The 18,942-nt window shown below is 39.0% G+C and overlaps 1 protein-coding gene across 1 annotated transcript in view; it reads left to right on the top strand.

The window, feature by feature from the left end:
- Positions 1-18,942, top strand: part of LOC105935507 (estrogen receptor beta-like) — a gene marked incomplete at its 3' end in the record, with an annotated part of 45,756 nt that overhangs the window by 11,739 nt on the left and 15,075 nt on the right. The window contains 5 exon segments of the mRNA NM_001309977.2: positions 5,859-6,357; positions 8,888-9,087; positions 9,181-9,297; positions 10,372-10,722; positions 15,711-15,849. Of these exon segments, the coding sequence (NP_001296906.2) occupies positions 5,933-6,357; positions 8,888-9,087; positions 9,181-9,297; positions 10,372-10,722; positions 15,711-15,849 (1,232 nt within the window). The 5' untranslated portion in view covers positions 5,859-5,932.

Here is an 18,942-nt window from a genome sequence, read left to right as displayed (position 1 = left end):
TTAAATGAATAAACTGTTAAACTGCCAATTTGTCTTGTCTCTTCAAACTTCAATTATCCAATACATGACACCAAACAAGAGTCAATAGCAGAATAAGTTGTTTGGCTTACAGATGATTTGACAAGTCTTTCATCAATGCATCCCACATATTCAACTCTACTAAAAACACATTTATTTACAGGTGTTGCCACCTTTTAAAATAAACTAAACAGGCTTTTCAAAGGGTTTATTGCCAAAAAACAAAAGAAAATGTCCTTACTGTTTGTGGTTAAATATATCAATATATAATGTGCTCCATGGACTATGTTGAAGGGCCTAAATCAGGTTATTATAGTGATGATCCAGTGAGTGAGCAGGTTGGGAACCATTGTTTTGTTCAGGGTCACTCTAACCTGACCCACATGAAACACATGCTGACCATCACTGATTGATTAGTTTGTGGTCCGATGCCAAATGCTGAAGCAACTTTTTATCTGTAATTACTTGTCATGATAATTACAATTGCTATTTGGCTCTTGGGCTCCTGGAGGAGAGCTAAAGTTATCATTTTAACCCTAACCTATTATGTCCCCGTGGACAGATACAGACGCGATCTCCAAAGACATTTAGAAAACATCCAAGAAATTCTAGATTGCATGTTTCCACTTCTCATTCACAGTTGAAGAGTTTCAGAGACGCTCCATGAGCTGCTGTCTTTGATTCTGCTACTGATTAACCAGTGAAATGCTTCTGTGGTCTACTTTAGCCAAACTGTTGTACAGACAATACAAACTTGCACAGGTTTGAGGAAATCCTTTACGTTCAAGTGCATTTTTTCTTCTGCCTGGCAGCAATGTTAATGTTTCAGAGTGACCCAACCAGAGTCCCAACCTGAATCTGTTTGACAATCTGTAGAGGAAGCTTAACATTGTGATGGTGAGAGGCTGATGGCCTTCGAGAAATTGTGTGCACTGACTTGTAGTGGAAATTTGGCTGAAGATGAAAAACTTCAAATATGTAATAAATTATTTGTTTGTGTGAAAAACCTTCCGCAGGTAAACATTTTACACAGGTCAAATTTATATTGCATGTGTGGAAATTTTTCTACAAGTAATTATTTAGTTGTACAAGTTAAACTTTTTTTGCTGTACAAGTTTTCACATCATAATTTACAGGTATGCAACTCCAGAATACAAGTGCGGATATCATGGAACATTTTTGCCTTCATACGTTTCAGACAGGATATGGTTGCTACTGTGAGTTTATTCCCACAAATAAGTCCGCAAATCAGCTATTTTTACATCCCTCCCGCACACATGAACAGTGCAGCTTAGGGAGAGGGAAATGAGCGGCAGAGAGAAGAACAGAGCAGAGAGCAGCAAATACAACTAATTATGTCTGAAAGAAGACCTTCCTGGATTATAAAACTGCCACCAAGATTCCTGGATGGTTTTGAGACCAAAGAAGATAATACATCGGCAATTTCTTGTGAAAAAGGTAATGTTCGACTGACTGAATTTTGGTGTTTTTTAATTGAATTTCTAAATCGATAAATTTAGTAGTATGTTGATTTCATGTATGTAACTTTGCACACATTATTGGTGGTGTTGGCAATTTCATTGTTTATTGACTTTTTTTTTTTAGGACAGTGTGCCAAGTTTGTACAATTTACATGCATTTGCACTTTTTATGTCTTGTTTGTAATATATAGTGTGTTTTAGACCAGCTGAATATTTATTCACTACTTTTACAGTCTCTTGTGATGGGGAGCGGCTGATTTCACATGGGAGAACTGGGAGAGGAAGAGGCAGAGTGGAAGAGGCCACGGGGATGCTGGGGGTTCCGGTGATGCAGCCAGGGACTGAAGCCGTTCACCACATCACCCCAGGTGGAATAATGAGGCGGAGTCTGATCATGGAGTCTTCCCAAAACAAAGCACAGGGGCTTCATGTATAAAGGGTGCCCATGTGCAAAAAGTGTTCGGTGCAATGTTTTCCGCATAACTGTAACTGGAATGTATAAAAATTAACATTGCATGAAAGTGTTCAGTAATCCATGCAAACCTTTGACCTGCTGTGAAACTGTTCAGCAGCCACATTCAGTGCCAGTTCAAGTTCAAACGATGCTGTGTTCTTTGCAGCCGGAGTTGTTCAGAGGTAGTTGGCTTGACAGGTTGGGTATTTCAAAGTCATACCTGAGATGTGCCACGACAGCTATATGGGATGGCCTCATCTGCTCAGATATATACACTTCCCTAAATCAATGCATAGAGCAGTAGAGCTTTCTGAGCTATCTAAAATTTTAGCTTCATCTAAACCTTCTACCTGTATGTTAGACCCAATCCCAACCAAGTTGTTTAAGGAGGTATTCCCTCTGATCAGTGGTCCTATTTTAGACATGATTAATCTATCCTTGGTAAATGGATATGTACCACAGGCTTTTAAAGTAGCTGTTATTAAACCTTTACTTAAGAAACCATCTCTTGATCAAGATGAGTTAGTAAATTACAGACCTATATCTAATCTTCTTTTCTTATCTAAAATTCTTGAGAAAGTAGTTGCTAATCAACTTTGTGAACATTTACAAAGTAATGACCTACTTGAGGAGTTTCAGTCAGGCTTCAGAGCTCATCATAGCACTGAAACAGCTCTGGTGAAGGTCACTAATGATATTCTCATGGCCTCAGATAATGGACTTGTGTCTGTACTTGTCCTGTTAGATCTCAGTGCTGCGTTTGATACAGTTGATCACAATATTCTCCTACAAAGACTTTAACATAATGTAGGGATTAAGGGGAAAGCATTAGGCTGGTTTAAATCTTATCTGTCAGACAGATTCCAATTTGTTCATGTTAATAATAAATCTTCCTCAAACTCTAGGGTCACCTGTGGAGTACCACAGGGTTCAGTCCTTGGACCAATTCTCTTTACTATATATATGCTTCCGATTGGCAAAATGATCAGACAGCATGGGATTAATTTCCACTGTTATGCTGATGACACTCAGCTATATTTATCCATAAATCCTGATGAATCCAATCAGTTACTTCGACTGCAGTCATGTTTTGATGACATCAAAAGCTGGATGACTTTAAATTTCCTGCATTTAAATTCTGACAAGACAGAAGTTGTAATCTTTGGGCCAGAGTCTTAAAAAAATAAAGTTCTTAATCAATCACTTAATCTGGATGGCATTAACTTGGCCTCTGGTAATAAAGTTAAAAATCTTGGTGTTGTTTTCGACCAAGACATGTCATTTAAATCTCATATTAAACAGATTTCCAGAGTTTCCTTTTTTCACCTCCGGAATATCGCCAAAATTAGAAACATTCTGTCCAGGAGTGATGCTGAAAAACTAGTCCATGCATTTGTTACTTCAAGGCTGGACTATTGTAATTCTTTACTATCAGGAAGTCCACAAAATGCAGTTCGAAGTCTTCAGCTGATCCAAAATGCTGCAGCAAGAGTTCTGATGAAAATCAACAAGAGGGATCATATTTCTCCAATTTTAGCTTCCCTTCATTGGCTTCCTGTTAAATCAAGAATAGAATTTAAAATTCTCCTTCTAACGTATAAAGCCCTTAATAATCAAGCTCCATCATATATCAGAGCTCTGATTACCCCGTATGTTCCTAACAGAGCACTTCGCTCTCAGACTGCAGGTCTGCTGGTGGTTCCTAGAGTCTCTAAAAGTAGAATGGGAGGCAGATCCTTTAGCTATCAGGCTCCTCTCCTGTGGAACCAACTCCCAGTTTTGGTCCGTGAGGCAGACACCCTATCTATTTTTAAGACTAATGTTAAAACTTTCCTTTTTGACAAAGCTTATAGTTAGAGTGGCTCATACCCTGAGCTATCTCTATAGTTGTGCTGTGATAGGCCTAGGCTGCTGGAGGACATCAGGGTCTAATTTTCTCACTCTACTGATTTCTACTGTTCTTCAGTCTACTGTTCTCCAGTTTTGCATTGTATTACATTGAAATGACTGTCGTCATTTCAGCTTTTAACTTTTTGCTCTCTCTCTTTTTCTTCATAGTAGGTACACCTGGTCTGGCGTTCTGTTAACTGTGACATCATCCAGAGAAGACGGCTCACCCGCTACTACCATCTAATGTAGAACAGATTACTAGATCAATGTGTGCTTCTGTGCTTTTTTGTCTCTCTTGTTGTGTCTCTGCTCTGTCTTCTGTAACCCCAGTCGGTCGAGGCAGATGACCGTTCATACTGAGCCCGGTTCTGCCGGAGGTTTTTCCTTCCCGTTAATGGGTGGTTTTTCTTCCCACTGTCGCTTCATGCTTGCTCAGTATGAGGGATTGCAGCAAAGCCATGTACAATGCAGATGACTCTCCCTGTGGCTCTACGGTTCCCCAGGAGTGAATGCTGCTTGTCGGGACTTTGATGCAATCAACTGGTTTCCTTATATAGGACATTTTTGACCAATCTGTATAATCTGACCCAATCTGTATAATATGATTGAACTTGACTTTGTAAAGTGCCTTGAGATGACATGTTTCATGATTTGGCGCTATATAAATAAAATTGAATTGAATTGAATTGAATTATTGAAATTTATTTAATTTCTCACACTGGAAGAAACACTATAAATAAAATTCTACTTTTTGTCTCCACTTCATATACTGAGATCTATATTTCATATTCAGTAATATTCTACTTTCTTTTTTTACCTTACTGAACACCATTGCTGTAGTTATTTGGACACGTGGTGGATGCCTCCCTGCTATTTATACTACTTTGCATATTTATTTGTAGACAGGCATCAGGCATTCCATGGAATTCATGCAGTTGCGCCGAATTTTCCGTAAGTCAAGACATATAAAGGAAAGATGTATTGTAACACACCTAAGCACAGTTTTATACATCAGAATTTTTTGGTGAGCTGTAAGTTTTGAAATATCTGGCAAAATAGGGGAGCTTCTCATGGAGTGAAACAACTCCAGGAGAAAGAAAAAAGTTAATCAGCATGTTGCTGTACATTTTAATTACCTGCCAAAGATGACCAACGTTTTTTTTTACACAATTAAGAGTGAGGCTCTCAAATAAATTATGTAAATATGTTCTATTCAAAAAATTTTTAATGAAATGTATGATACAAAATATATTCTTCATGTTAATCCACAGTTTGTTCGATTATCTCTACAATAAAATGTTATTTTTATTTTCTTAATTTTAAACTTATTTCTACACTGTTTCAGTATACAGTATATATTAAAATAATGACAGATTTTGAAAGTTCCAAGTCTTTTGAAACGATTAGTCAAACCATTAGCCCAGAAGACATTTTCTGCCCATTTTATAGTTCAAAAAGCAGACATTTTAAGTCTTAGATGTTGGGTTAGTGTCAAAGTTCATGATTCAACAATAAGAAGGGGAGACAGGGTAAAAATGTCATCCGTTGCAGAGTTCCAAGGCCAGAACCACTGCGTACTAAAACAACACAAAGGCATATCTCACATTTACCAAAATATATCTTGACAATCCCCAGAAACTTTGGTAAAATATTTTGTGGACTGACAAGACAAAACTGGAGCATTTTTTTAAAGGTGTGTGTCCTGTTATATCTACTGACCTAGTTGTTTTAAAAAACGGACACCATACCTACAACCAAACATGGTAGTGGTAGGGTGATGGCATGGGCCTACTTTGCTTCTTCAGAACCTGGATAATTTGCCATAGAGCAGAATGCCTTGTAGAAAAATGCTCGACCATCTATTTGTGATATTAAGCTTTAGGTCACTTAGGTTATGCAGCCAACGACAAGACTATGATCTGGATGTTTGAGCCAAGTGTTTTTTCTAAATAGAAAACAAAATGGTTGTTTTTTTCATATAATCTTTAGTGATTGTTTTTTTTTCTCTGCCACACAGGTGTGACCAGCAGAATATGCAGTAGAGCTGCAACATCATACTGATCAATAAACTCATCATCGTCCACTCAGCATGGCCTCTTCCCCTGGGTTGAGTGCTGACCCACTGCCCATGCTTCAGCTCCAGGTGGACTCCAGTAAAGCTTCAGAGAGGCCACCCTCGCCCGGACTTCTCCCCACCATGTACAGTCCTCCAATGGGCATAGAGAGCCACACTGTCTGCATCCCCTCTCCATACACGGACAGTAGTCATGACTACCATGGACATGGACCCTTGACTTTCTACAGTCCTTCGGTCCTGAGCTATAACAGGGGGCCTATGACTGACAGTCCATCTTCCCTGTGCCCACCCTTGAGCCCCTCTTCGTTTTGGCCCTCCCACAACCACCACAACGTACCTTCTCTGACTCTGCACTGCACCCAACCTCTTGTCTACAATGAACCCAACCCACATGCTCCCTGGCTTGAGTCCAAATCCCATGGCATGAACCCCCACAGGTAGGACTGCTGAGACTCACCCATGCTTGGAAAAATACATGAATGACTAGGGGTGTAATGTAGACGTCTTTGCACTGAAAATGTTATGTACAGGCCTTGAGGCACGTGTATCAAGCGGATGCAGTGTTGTTTTAAACCTGAACCAATGCAGAACCTTAAGGTGCAGAACTGAAGTGCAGAATTTTACTTTCTGCTGCGTAACTTTAAAAAGCAACACTAAAACAGAAAGAGAGAGGACTCCGAGTTATCAATAATGTCTGCTGTTGTGGAACGGTAAGGTTCTCTTTCATCTACAGTCAGGATGGAAAACCAAAACTTTACGTTAGTATTTTTCAGACTTTTCATTAAACATATTTACTCACCTGAAACGAGTCCAAGTGAACTATAAACATCATTTGTACAAAGAAAAATCAGCTAAATGACAAACCCAGCTTACTGTAGCATTCAACCAGCCCCAAATGCCTAGAAAATGTTTGTAGTAGCAGACATGAGACCGCACAATGGTATCCAAAAGCAGCCGTCCATCAGGAGTGTTTCCCCAACTGCTGTGCTTCTATGCTGCATTCAAGAACAGCTCTTACACTGGATTGTCTTTATGTTAAAAAAACTCCAATATGACTGAAACACATTTTCACTAATAAAAACACTGTCAAAAAGGCATCAACCAATTTTTAGGTGGTTTTATTGTTGTAAATGGCTTCATTCATTGACCAAATCCAGTCAGTTTGATGCTGGCCACTTCGTGAAATGCTACAAACATACTGAAATCAAATAGATGTTTGAAAACGTTAACATTCATTATTCGTCAATGAGTAAAATTATATGCCAGATGAGGTAAATTAGCTGCTTGCTCTCATTTGCAAAGTATTTACATCTCTTAAACCTTCCCGTTTTTCTCACATTCTAGTCACCAACGTCAGTGTATTTTATTTACAGATGGATAGTTTTTGACAGACCAAAATTAAACAGTGCTGAATGTGAAGTCAAAGGAAAATGATTCATGGATCCAGCACTGTTGGGACATGATCTGGAATTGGAAAGAACACAATAGCACCATAAACCGGCCATTACCAGATGTACCCCACGTTGTTGCACACATTATATAATATTGTGTAATCATTTGTAGAGTTGTCCAAGCACTTTGGAATAGGTGTGGAGAGCTTCAAAAATACCTAGCAAGAGCATGTACAATTATTTTTAAGGAAATACTGATTAATGAACATCATAGCACGTCTGCACATGCAACACATAAGACTCTGCTGCTAAGGAAAAAACATGCTGAAATATACTTAAGGTTTCCTGAACAGCAGTTGGAGAAGCCTGTGAAATACTGGGAGATTTAGTTGGCCCAGTTGATACCAAAATTAGAATTTCTGGATGCCTTGGAGGTCAAAATGTACTGTATTTCATCCTAAAAACACAACACTAACAGTTCGTAAAGGAAAAGAAAATATGATGTTGGCCTACAGCACTGGTAGACTTAAAAAAAACCTGAAGAAAAATGAATTCACAAATGTACCAAGACATTCTTGGTGAAATTCTGCAGCTATCCACCAGGTTGATGAAGAGGAAATGGGATTGGACGTCTCATAAAGACAATGATCCCAAACACACAGCCTATGGAACTCTCAGTTGGTTTCAGAGAAAGAAAATAAAGTTCCTAGAATGTTCCAGCCAATCACCTGACCTGAATTTCTAAAAAAAATAAAATAAGCTCATAAAATAGGCCCACAAAGCCTTCAAGATTTCAAGACTGCAATGCATGTAACTGCCATGTTTATACAGGAGACATCGTAAAGCTGTCGTTACAAAAAAAGGCTTTTCCTCAAAGATTTCAGTACATTTATATTAAGGAGACCAATACATATTCCCTTTGTCATTACATCTGTTTTGCTGTTATGTTTATTATTATGGATTTATTTATTTGAATGTGTGGACTGAATGGGGTGTTACCAGATTCTGGTGGGAATTTCATTTCAATTGTACCTTAAAAAACATTTACTTAGAAAACTGGTGAGGTGTTCAATACATCTTTTACCTGCAGTAGGACTTGACTTTGACTTGACTGAACATGTTTTGCTCTAAACCATCCCATATTACCTCTGGCTCATGTTGAAGGTGGTTGTCAAGCTTAAAGATGAACCTCCACCCCAACCTTAGGCCTTCAGCAACCTCTAACGTTTTATTCCTAACAAATGTCTGATTCCATACCAGTATGGATATCCAGCATGATAGATTTTTTTTCCCATTAAGATCAAACGATTTTTTTCCAAGTGTTCCTGTAGTTTTTTAAGCTGTACATTGCAGCTCATGGGTAGAAATGCTTTTGTGAGGCACATTAAACCCGTTATTTGTGCAACAACTTAACCACACTGGTGCTTACAAGTATTGTTTGTTTTTAAAGCTATGTGTCAGCGATATGTCTTGCACTTAACAGGATCTGGTGAGGGACCAGTAACCAGTGAATGATGAGACAAAAATCCCTCATGTCAAGTTGTCGTTTTTGTTGAATCTGTCTTTCTTCCAGCAGCTCTGTCATCAGCTGTAACAAGCAGCTGGGGAAGAAATCCGAAGAAGGGGCAGGAGGAGAAAAGTCCTCGCCGTGTTCATCGTCTGTAGGAAAAGCTGAAATGCACCTCTGTGCTGTCTGTCATGACTACGCCTCTGGGTACCACTACGGCGTGTGGTCATGTGAAGGTTGCAAGGCTTTTTTCAAAAGGAGTATCCAGGGTATTATCTCCTTCTGACCCCCCTGTCCACAAATTTCTTTGCTCGTTCAATTTAAAAAAAGTTCCTTATTATATCTTGTTCTTCTTTTGCTAGGACACAATGACTACATTTGCCCCGCCACAAATCAATGCACTATTGACAAGAACCGACGTAAAAGCTGCCAAGCCTGCCGTTTACGTAAATGCTATGAAGTGGGCATGATGAAGTGTGGTAAGCATCTTTTATTTATTATTTTTGTTATTTTATATGTTTTTAAACTGGCAGTAGTGCTAAAGTTCATGTTAAAATGATAAAAATAACTACTGATATTACCCAGGGTGATTCCATATCAACAGCCTCAGCATGTCATAAAAGTCTAAGAATACACAATATTGATTTTCATTTCAGAACCCAGCTATGCTACACTGGCCATTCACTCAGATTGATATTTTTGGGTCTTTATGAAACATTGGCAAGAAGAACCCTATTGTTGAAAGAAACCTAGTGCTCACACCTTAAAAACACTACCCCAATTTGAAAAAAGCTGGTGACCACATAATTCTTTGGGGATGCTTTTCTTCAGAAGATGGAGCTAAATTTAGGTCAGTCTTGGAAGGAAACCTGCTAGAGGCTGCAGAAGACGTGCGACTCCTTCCAGAAGAACAACGACCCTAAACATACAGCTAGAAGAGCTATGTGCAGAGCAGGAAGAGCCCCCCCCCCCCCCCCAAAAAAAAAGTATGTAGTGGCAGCCAAAGGTGGTCCTACAAAGTAATCTACTTCCTGCTTAGTTATTCTACTCATGGAGAATAACTAATCATGGTTTCATAGCTGGATCATGACAGTCTCAGAGAGTTGCACATGGCCAATTTGTGGTTTTGGATGTCAGTGGTGCTATCGCTATTGGAATTTACTGCTGATGTATAGACCATGGGGGGGGGGGGGGGGGGGGGGGGGGAGCGTCTTGTGGAAATGAGAGAAAGGCAGGGAAGAACTTGTTGCTGAGTACTGAGAGCTTATCATTCTCATGGCTGCTCTCACAGGAAGAGGTTTTTCCAAATGTTGCTGTTCTCACGCTGTATTGAAACCTCCTGTTCTGCACACGTACAGATCTGAATGCTGTACACCATTCTTAACCAAGACAAACAAATCAAACGCTCCATGAACTGTTTGTTCCCTATGAATCTTAAATCCTTTCTAACTTTCCTTTTGCAGTAGAACTGACATTAAAAGAACTTTGTATTGCGACATACGGTGCAATTCACAATGCTACAGTAAGTTTGCCTTGCTCTCTTCTTCTATTAGGTGTGAGACGCGAACGCTGCAGCTATCGAGGGGCCCGACATCGGCGTGGAGGACTCCACCTTCGAGATGCAACAGGCAGGAGCTTGGTAAGGGTCGGGATGGCTCCCAGGGCTCAGCGCCTCCCCCCGATGGAGCTGCCCCTCTCCCCTCTTGCTCAGCCGAACCACAGTAATCAGCCGTCCATGAACCCGGAGGAGTTCATCTCCCGCATCATGGAAGCAGAACCCCCTGAGATCTACCTCATGGAAGACCTGAAGAAGCCTTTCACTGAAGCCAGTATGATGATGTCCCTTACCAGCCTAGCAGACAAGGAGTTGGTACTCATGATCAGCTGGGCCAAGAAGATTCCTGGTAAGATGCATACAATTTGCTGAGGCTAATTTTGCTTCTGGTCTTTCTGAAATAGTTGCATAGACACTTGAAGGTTTCTAGGTGGACAATCCTGGCTTTATCCCTTTATCTCTGGAGGCTAAAGTGGCTTTCTTTCCCTTCCTCTAGAGCCTTTTTCCTTTATTACTTTCATTCTTTCCTTGTATCCTCCCTCCTGTTCTATCTCATCACCAACCTCTCAGTCACGGTTCAACTCAGCAGGTAGCATCCCAGCCAGTGTGTTAATGTGAACAACTAACAAAGACTGTCCGTTTTGAATAAAGACAGATTTCCCAGAAGTAGTTTTCTTCCTGATTTCTGTGATTTTTCTTTGTACCTTCACTCTGAAGGGAAAATGAGTGCACATTTTCTGCTGTGAGAGAGACAGTGCGGAGACAGGGGAGCAAAGTACTACCTGTCTAGTAAAACACACTGTTGCTGTTCAGTTTTGTTATTTTGTAATTGTAATAATTTATTTTTGGTTCACCCTCAGGAGAACTTTGAACGATTAAGAGGAGAGGATCAATTATACAAGGATGTCCATTTAATTAACACTAATTAGTCTCTCCCCACCCATCTTTTCCCACCCAACTCTAAACTTTAAAGTGTTTTATTAATATTTCATGTGACAGACCAACACTAAATAGTGCTAAATTGTAAAGTGAAGGAAAATCATACATGGTTTTGGAACTTAAAAAAAAACTAAAAATATGTGGTGTGCCATTGTGTTCAGTCCCCCAAGTGAGAGCTTTGCAAGGCAAGTTTATTTTTATAGTACATTTCAGTAACAAGACAATTCAATGTGCTGTACATGAACACAACATAAGAAAAGAAAATTCACAGAGTAAAGTGCATGCGGTAAATAATAGTGGCAGGTCAACATAAGTTGGACTACAAACCTAATCTAAACCTAATGATATTTCAGTGAAGTAAAACTGTTTAAATAGAACATTCAATGGCAACTCTAAACAAATAGGTTTTTAACCTTAATTTAAAGGAATTCAGGGTTTTACAGTCTTCTGGCAGTTTGTTCCGGATACCTGGAGCAAAATAACTAAATGGTAAATGAACTGTACTTGTATAGTGCTTTATCAAGTCCTGCAGACCCCAAAGGCACCCCTGTCACCTTGCTCTTTTGTGTTTGGTTCTGATTCTGGGTAATGCAGAGTAGACTTGAACCAGAACACCTGAGTGGATAGATGGGTGATAGATACACTGACAACAAGTCTGTGATGTATTTAGGTGCTAAGCCATTCAGTGATTTATAGACTAATAGAAGCATTTTAAAGTCTATTCTCTGAGATACAGGGAGCCAGTGTAAGGACTTTAGAACTGGGGTGATGTGCTCTACTTTCTTAGTCTTAGTGAGGACGCGGGCAGCAGCGTTCTGGATCAGCTGCAGCTGTCTGATCCACTTTTTAGGCAGACCTGTGAAAACACTGTTGCAGTAATCAATTTGACTAAAATGCATGGATTAGTTTTTCCAGATCCTGCTGAGACATCAGTCCTTTAATCCTGGAATCATTCCTCAGGTGATAGAAGATCAACTTTGTTATTGTATTAAGATGCCTTTGAGTCCATCACTACACCCAGATTTCTGGCCTGATCGTTGGTTACTAGTTGATGCAACTGATGATGTGTTCTGCTAACTGTTGATCGCTCTTCCATTGGTCCAAAATGTTGAATTGAATTACTTAAATTTTGTTTTTATTCAACTGAAGACAATTTCGGCACATCCATGCATTGATTTCTTCTAAGCATTTACTCAGTGCTTGAATGGGTTAATAGTCACCTGATGACATGGTGATGTAGAGCTGTGTGTCGTCTGCATAGTTATGGTAACTGATATTTTTTTTTTTTTTTTTATCTGAGCTAGAGGTAGCATGTAGATGTTGAATATAAGGAGACCCAAGATGGACCCTTGGTGAACCCCACATGTGATTTCCTGGGGTCCTTGATGTAAAGTTATCTACTGACACAAAAGATTAGTAGGATTAAAGGCGATTTAGACCAGTCGAGTGCCATATCAGAAACGCAGACCCAATATTCCAGGCGCTCTAATAAAATGGAGTGATCAACTGTGTTGAATACTGCACTCATGTCCAATAATACCAGCACTGTTGTAGCACTGTTGTAGGGGTGGACAGTATTGTGTTTTTTGTTTTTTTTTAATGCAAATATCTCTGAAATGTTAGAGGAGTTTTATAAACATGGCAAATTAAATGTTATAAGTTTGTACAGGCATCTGTTGTGGCAATTCTTGGCAGTCTTTCTGAGGCTTTTATTTTCTTTATGTCGATATTGTAATTATATTGTATTGACTGAAATTAAGAAACATTTTGTGATATACGTTTTGGCCATATTGCCCAGCCCTACTCTGCAGTTCTTCCTCAGTCTGTATTTATATGGATGTCACTGAACACCTTGACAATGTCTCTGTACTGGGGTGAGCCCAGAAACCTGATTGGAAAACGTTGAAGTGGTTGGTCATAGTTAAGAAGGTGTTGAACTGTTGAAACGCATATTTTTCAATAAACTTACTGATAAAGGGAGATTTGAGATAGCCCTGTAGTTCAGCAGTAGTAGTTTGTCTAAATTGTTCTTTTTCAGCAGTGGTTTGATATTTGCTGTTTTTAGGGACTGATGGAAAACACCTGACAGAAGGGACGTGTTTATTATCTGAGTCAAATCAGACGTTATGACAGGCAAAACTTTTTTAAAGAAAGCTGTGGGTAGAACATTGAGGCAGTAGGAGGAGGAACTTAGTTAATGTACGATTTCTTTCATGCTTTTGTAGTTTATTTGGCTGAATTAGGACATTTTGTCAAACTCAGTTCTAGGTGGAGACAGCTTTGGTTCATACTGGGCTCTTTACCTGGAAAGGCAAATATTCAAAGCGTCCAATTTTCCCAGAAACAGCTTTTTATATCTTAGTAAATCACCACAAAGTGGCCATTCCTCCACCCCTCCTTTGCTGTCTGCTTTCACAAAGAAAATTGTAGTTTGGAGGCATCAGCTCTATCAAAATAGTTGCCTGATTTAATTCCTGTAACCATGTTTCTGTCAATTCAATTTCCTTTAATTTATTGACTGCTTTTACAGGGGCAGTGTACATTAATTAACAGTGTTGCAAATACACTAGAATTAGCCAAAAGGCTATTTTTTATCCATTGTCCATGGATAGATCTTAAAATAGTCTACCTAAAAAAATTAAATAAATAAATAAAATTAAATAAATAGGGACATTACAGTGGTACAATACAAATGTAAAAAGTAGTTAAACAGATATAACTCTTCAAATCCTGTTGACATTAAAAACATAGCATCAAGATTATGGTCAGTAATGAGGTCATTGATTCAAAATGATTTTCCTTACAGATATGTGTATAATGGTTATACAGCCAGTGTATATGACTCAGTGGTTGATATCGTAGAACCATGTTGCACTGTAGTTTCATCAGCTGGACTTTTAGGGTAGTTCTTTACCAGCATTCAACATTTGCAGACAGAAACTCTTCCCCACTCTTCCATGTGAAATAGATCAAGTTCAGTCAGATTGAATGGAGAGGTTCCATTGGCAGAACTGTTCCAGTATTGCAGCACATAGAAAACTAACTTAAAGGAAAGAATTCCTTCCTCTTTCACCACAAGGCACATGTAAACAAATGGTGACTAAAAAAATCAAAGGATTTTTTAGCTATACCATTTCAAACTGAAACTGAACTGGTTGAATTATATAGTAAATTTTCAACCAATTTGAAATAACTTACTCAGCACTCTTTATCCACAAGACTACTTCCCAAAGCACTGAGTAAATAATGAATGCGTCATTCCTGCTGGGGCCTTTAACTGCAATATTTTCTACCCGAGTCAATTGTTTTTACCTACTGTGGAAACGCAGGACTCTAGCCTAAAAATGGCTTTAGAAAACCGTCCTGGTCACTGGAAAAGCATTTCCAAAGTGGACCAAGACAATATCCTGCAAACCAGTTTCCCATTACCTGCAGCTGAAAAACATTCCCGTCGCATGGTGCTGCCCCCACCACGTTTCACTGTAGGGACAGTGTTCATGGGATGTGTTGGGCTTGGACCAGACAGAACGTTTTCCTTGGTGGCCTGAAAAGCTACATTTTAGTCTTATCTGACCAGGGCACCTTTCTCCAAATGTGCCTTCTTATTTCTAACACCAAGCAATGGCTTTTTTCTTGTCACTCCTCCACAAAGCCCTGCTTTATGGAGCATACAGTCTTTTGTGATCCTCTGGACAGATCCTCTAGTCTTTGCTGTGAAGCTCCTTCATAGTTACCTTTGGTCTCTGTGCTGCCTCTCTGATTAGTGCCTGGCGCGGTCAGGGTTCTGGTGGGCGCTCCTTTCTTGGCAGGTTTGCTGTGGCACCATGTGCTTCCGTTTGATGATGATAATGGATCCGTTGGGCCTCCGGGAGAACGTCAAGGATTTCAATATTATTTTTGTATCACCTCACCCTGACTTGTGCTTCTCAACAACTTTGTCCCTGACTTGTCTGGAGAGCTGCTTGGTCTTCATGGTGTGATGCCTTTTGCGTAGAGGTGCTGCAGCCTCTGGGGCCTTTCAGAAAAGATGTGTTTTTACTGACCGATCATCTGACACTCACAGGGGACTTCATTACACATTCAATCTTGAAGGTAATTGGTTGGACCGGAAAATTTTAGGGGCTTCATAGCAAAGGGGGTGACTACATATGCACATGCAAAATTTCTGTTTCTATATTTTATCATTTTGTATTATATGTTTTTCTCATTTCACTTCATTAACTTAGACTATTTTGTGAAGATCCATCACATAAAATAAGATTAAAAACACTTGGATCGCCTATTTTCTAAATAGGGGAAAAGCCAAGGAGGGTTAATACTTTTGCAAGGTGTGTGTATATTTTAGGTTGTTTTAGATTCTAACTTGTCCTTTTCTTACTTTGCATGCTTTTTCCACAGGCTTCGTAGAGTTAAGTCTAGCAGACCAAATCCACCTGTTAAAGTGTTGCTGGCTGGAGATCCTGATGCTGGGCCTCATGTGGAGGTCTGTGGATCATCCTGGGAAACTCATCTTCTCTCCAGATTTCAAACTCAGCAGGTAAGAACGTTTTTTTTACCATCTGGTATCACGAGTATGTCTAAGGTCAGTTGTCCTCTGATCTTGTAGGTTGGACCAAATGGTGAGCACTTGTCCTTTGAAATCTTAGATTATTTTTCCTGCAGTATAGGAAGTGCTGCAAGTTATAGCTGGAGTGAGTTTATTTTTAGCTTGAAGAAGTGATACCTTTGTTAATATGGCAATGGGGCAGTTTGTAGATTTTATGTCAATGTGTAATAACTTTTTAAGGAAACAGTTTTGTTTTTGCGCTTAATACAGAAGGTTGCCACAACTCTTTTTTTTTTTGTGCCATATCACCTGCTAATGAAACCTTTGTTTATTGTGTATGTCCCATGGCTTGTTTTGTTCCCTGTGTACATACACCAGGTATTGCTACTGCAGGCCAGAATTTGAGGCAGTCATCAGAAATAGATTTACATGGAACATTAGCTACTATTTCTTTGCTATTTTTTGAATGAGTATTTGAATCTTGTGTTAGCAAATGGTGCACTAAGCATAGTTAGCGTTATTAATATCAGAAATCTGCATTTAAATCTTGTCTAAACAGATTTCCAAAATACTGTCAACATTTGCACTTCCAGCATGTTCTATGGCATAGGTGTGAAGCTCAAAAACAAGAAATGAAACAGACGGAGATAGAAATTTTTAATTCATGCTTTTGTTTCGTCACATCTGGGTTGTTGCAATGCAATTTACGGGTTTTACCAAAACATCCGTAACCGGTTTACAGTCTGTTCAAAATGCTGTTGCTAGGCTCCTGACAAGATCTTCTAAATTTTGTCATGTTACTCCACTTCTCAAGTTGCTTCATTTGCTTCCGGTTTATTATAGAGTGCATTTCAAAATCTTAGGTTTGACTTGGAGAGGTCTGCATGGACAGACACCAGTGTACATCGCTGAGTTATTACACCCCTACATCCCCAGTAGGGCTCTGAGGTCAAGACCTGCTGACTGTTCCCCATACTAAATGTCAAACTAAGGGAGACAGCTTTTTCTTCTGTTGGAAAGCACTTTGTGATTTCTATCTTGTGAGGTGCTATATAAATAAAGTTTTACTCACTTACTTACTTTAAAGTACTATCCAGTTGCTGTGAGCATGTGATCTTGACTTGTGAAGTAAGTCTCAGCTATTATAACCGTAGCACATGAAGGCAAGTGCTGAACTTTTGACAGCTGTTTGTGGGTCTTATTTTGAGGTAAGATAGGAAGTGGATCTTGTGTTGTTCTGTCGTGTTGACAAAGGTGGAAGCCAACAACACTAGCTTACAGAGGCCCTTTCTAAGCCTTCAGTGTGTTGAAAACATTTATCTGTCAGCAAGTTGAAGAAGAAACAACAGATAATGGGGAGTTTTTCTTCCCACTGTCGCTTCGTGCTTGCTCAGTATGAGGGATTGCAGCAAAGCCATGTACAATGCAGACGACTCTCCCTGTGGCTCTACGGTTCTCCAGGAGTGAATGCTGCTTGTCGGGACTTTGATGCAATCAACTGGTTTCCTTATATAGGACATTTTTGACCAATCTGTATAATCTGACCCAATCTGTATAATATGATTGAACTTGATTTTGTAAAGTGCCTTGAGATGACATGTTTCATGATTTGGCGCTATATAAATAAAATTGAATTGAATTGAATTGAACAAAATACAGTTTGACAATACTTCTACTGGCTAACCGTTCACTGCTAACAATGCTAAGGTTAGCATCCACTTAGGAGCTTTCCGTTGTGGGTTCAAATATAGAGCTATTTTTCTTATTACAAAACTGACCTGTAGTTGATCACTTATAGTTAAAAACCAAAAATAACACTCCATTATCATACACTGAAATTGGGAACATTTCTGGGGACAGTTTTTATGAATTGTGGGTGGATCTTTGAGCTTGTTTTGTATCCACAGGCTCTCAGCCCAGAGCTCTGACTGGACCATGAACTCATCTATTAGCACAAGTGTTCTAGAATCACAGGTAACGGAGGTTTGGCCCAAGTCATTCCACCAAACAGTGATCTCAGACATAAAGTAGACAAAAATCTGCAACAGCATGGCTGAAGATAATATAAAAGCCAAGTCAAAGTCCAGACCTTAATCCCACTGAAACATGAAAGTGAAATCAAAGGTCAGGAGAAATTAAGCAATGCTGTAAATAGGTTTAGACAGTAAATTCTAGCTACTGCAATTGTTTCTGCTGAAGCTCACAACTGTCTTAGTTTAGTTTATCAGTTTTAGTTTGGTATTTATTAGTTAGAAACGGATATGTTGTAATATGTCAAGCACTAGATTTATTTTAACCATGAAATGAAATTTGAAGACTCCAGAATTTGTAGACTTGTTGGGAAAGGTTCTTCAGCTTTAGAATTCTATTAAAACATGAACATTTGTCATTTGTTTCCCCAGAAGCAGATATAGGAAGTGAAAAATAAGTAAAAATAAGATTTTTATTAATAGATATTTATCCTTTACTGTGGATGTAACTTTCATTTCTAAAACTGGCAGCTCAGCTTCCTGCTACAAATCTTTTATATCTCTGTTCTCTTTCATACAGACCTTCAACTTTGTGAAGGCAAAGAATGTCTGTCTGCTTCTGGCTGTCACTCTGTAGCCTGAGAAAACACAATCTATACAGAGGAGGGGGTCTACATTTTCTAATTGATGGCGGTAAACTTCTAGGCATTCATAAGCTTTTCTTCACTTTCCACCACTTTTATTTTATAAAAATTAATATCAGCTGTCAGATTCCCACTATTGGTAGGATTTACTGGTCACAAACTGGCAGTTTCTCTCACAGGAAACATAAAGCTCAGCCACAGGAATGAGGAATATATTGCAAAAATATGTTAGAAAGTGTACAGGTTTTTACAATAGGCAAGGCAAATTTATTTATATAGCACAATTCAGTACAGAGACAATGCAAAGTGCTTTAGATGATTAAAATATAGGAAAATAAAACAGAATAAAAGCAAGTAGGGATAGTGTATAAACAAAAAAGAACATTTGAAAACAGTAAAACATTTTAACTTGAACAGTCAAAGGCAATTCTAAACAAATGTGTTTTTAATCTCGATTTAAAGGAACTCAG

This window comes from Fundulus heteroclitus, unplaced genomic scaffold, assembly GCF_011125445.2.
Source record: "Fundulus heteroclitus isolate FHET01 unplaced genomic scaffold, MU-UCD_Fhet_4.1 scaffold_152, whole genome shotgun sequence".
NCBI lineage: Eukaryota > Metazoa > Chordata > Actinopteri > Cyprinodontiformes > Fundulidae > Fundulus > Fundulus heteroclitus.
Note: the sequence above shows the minus strand (reverse complement) of the source record. Positions and strands in the feature narration are given on the sequence as shown.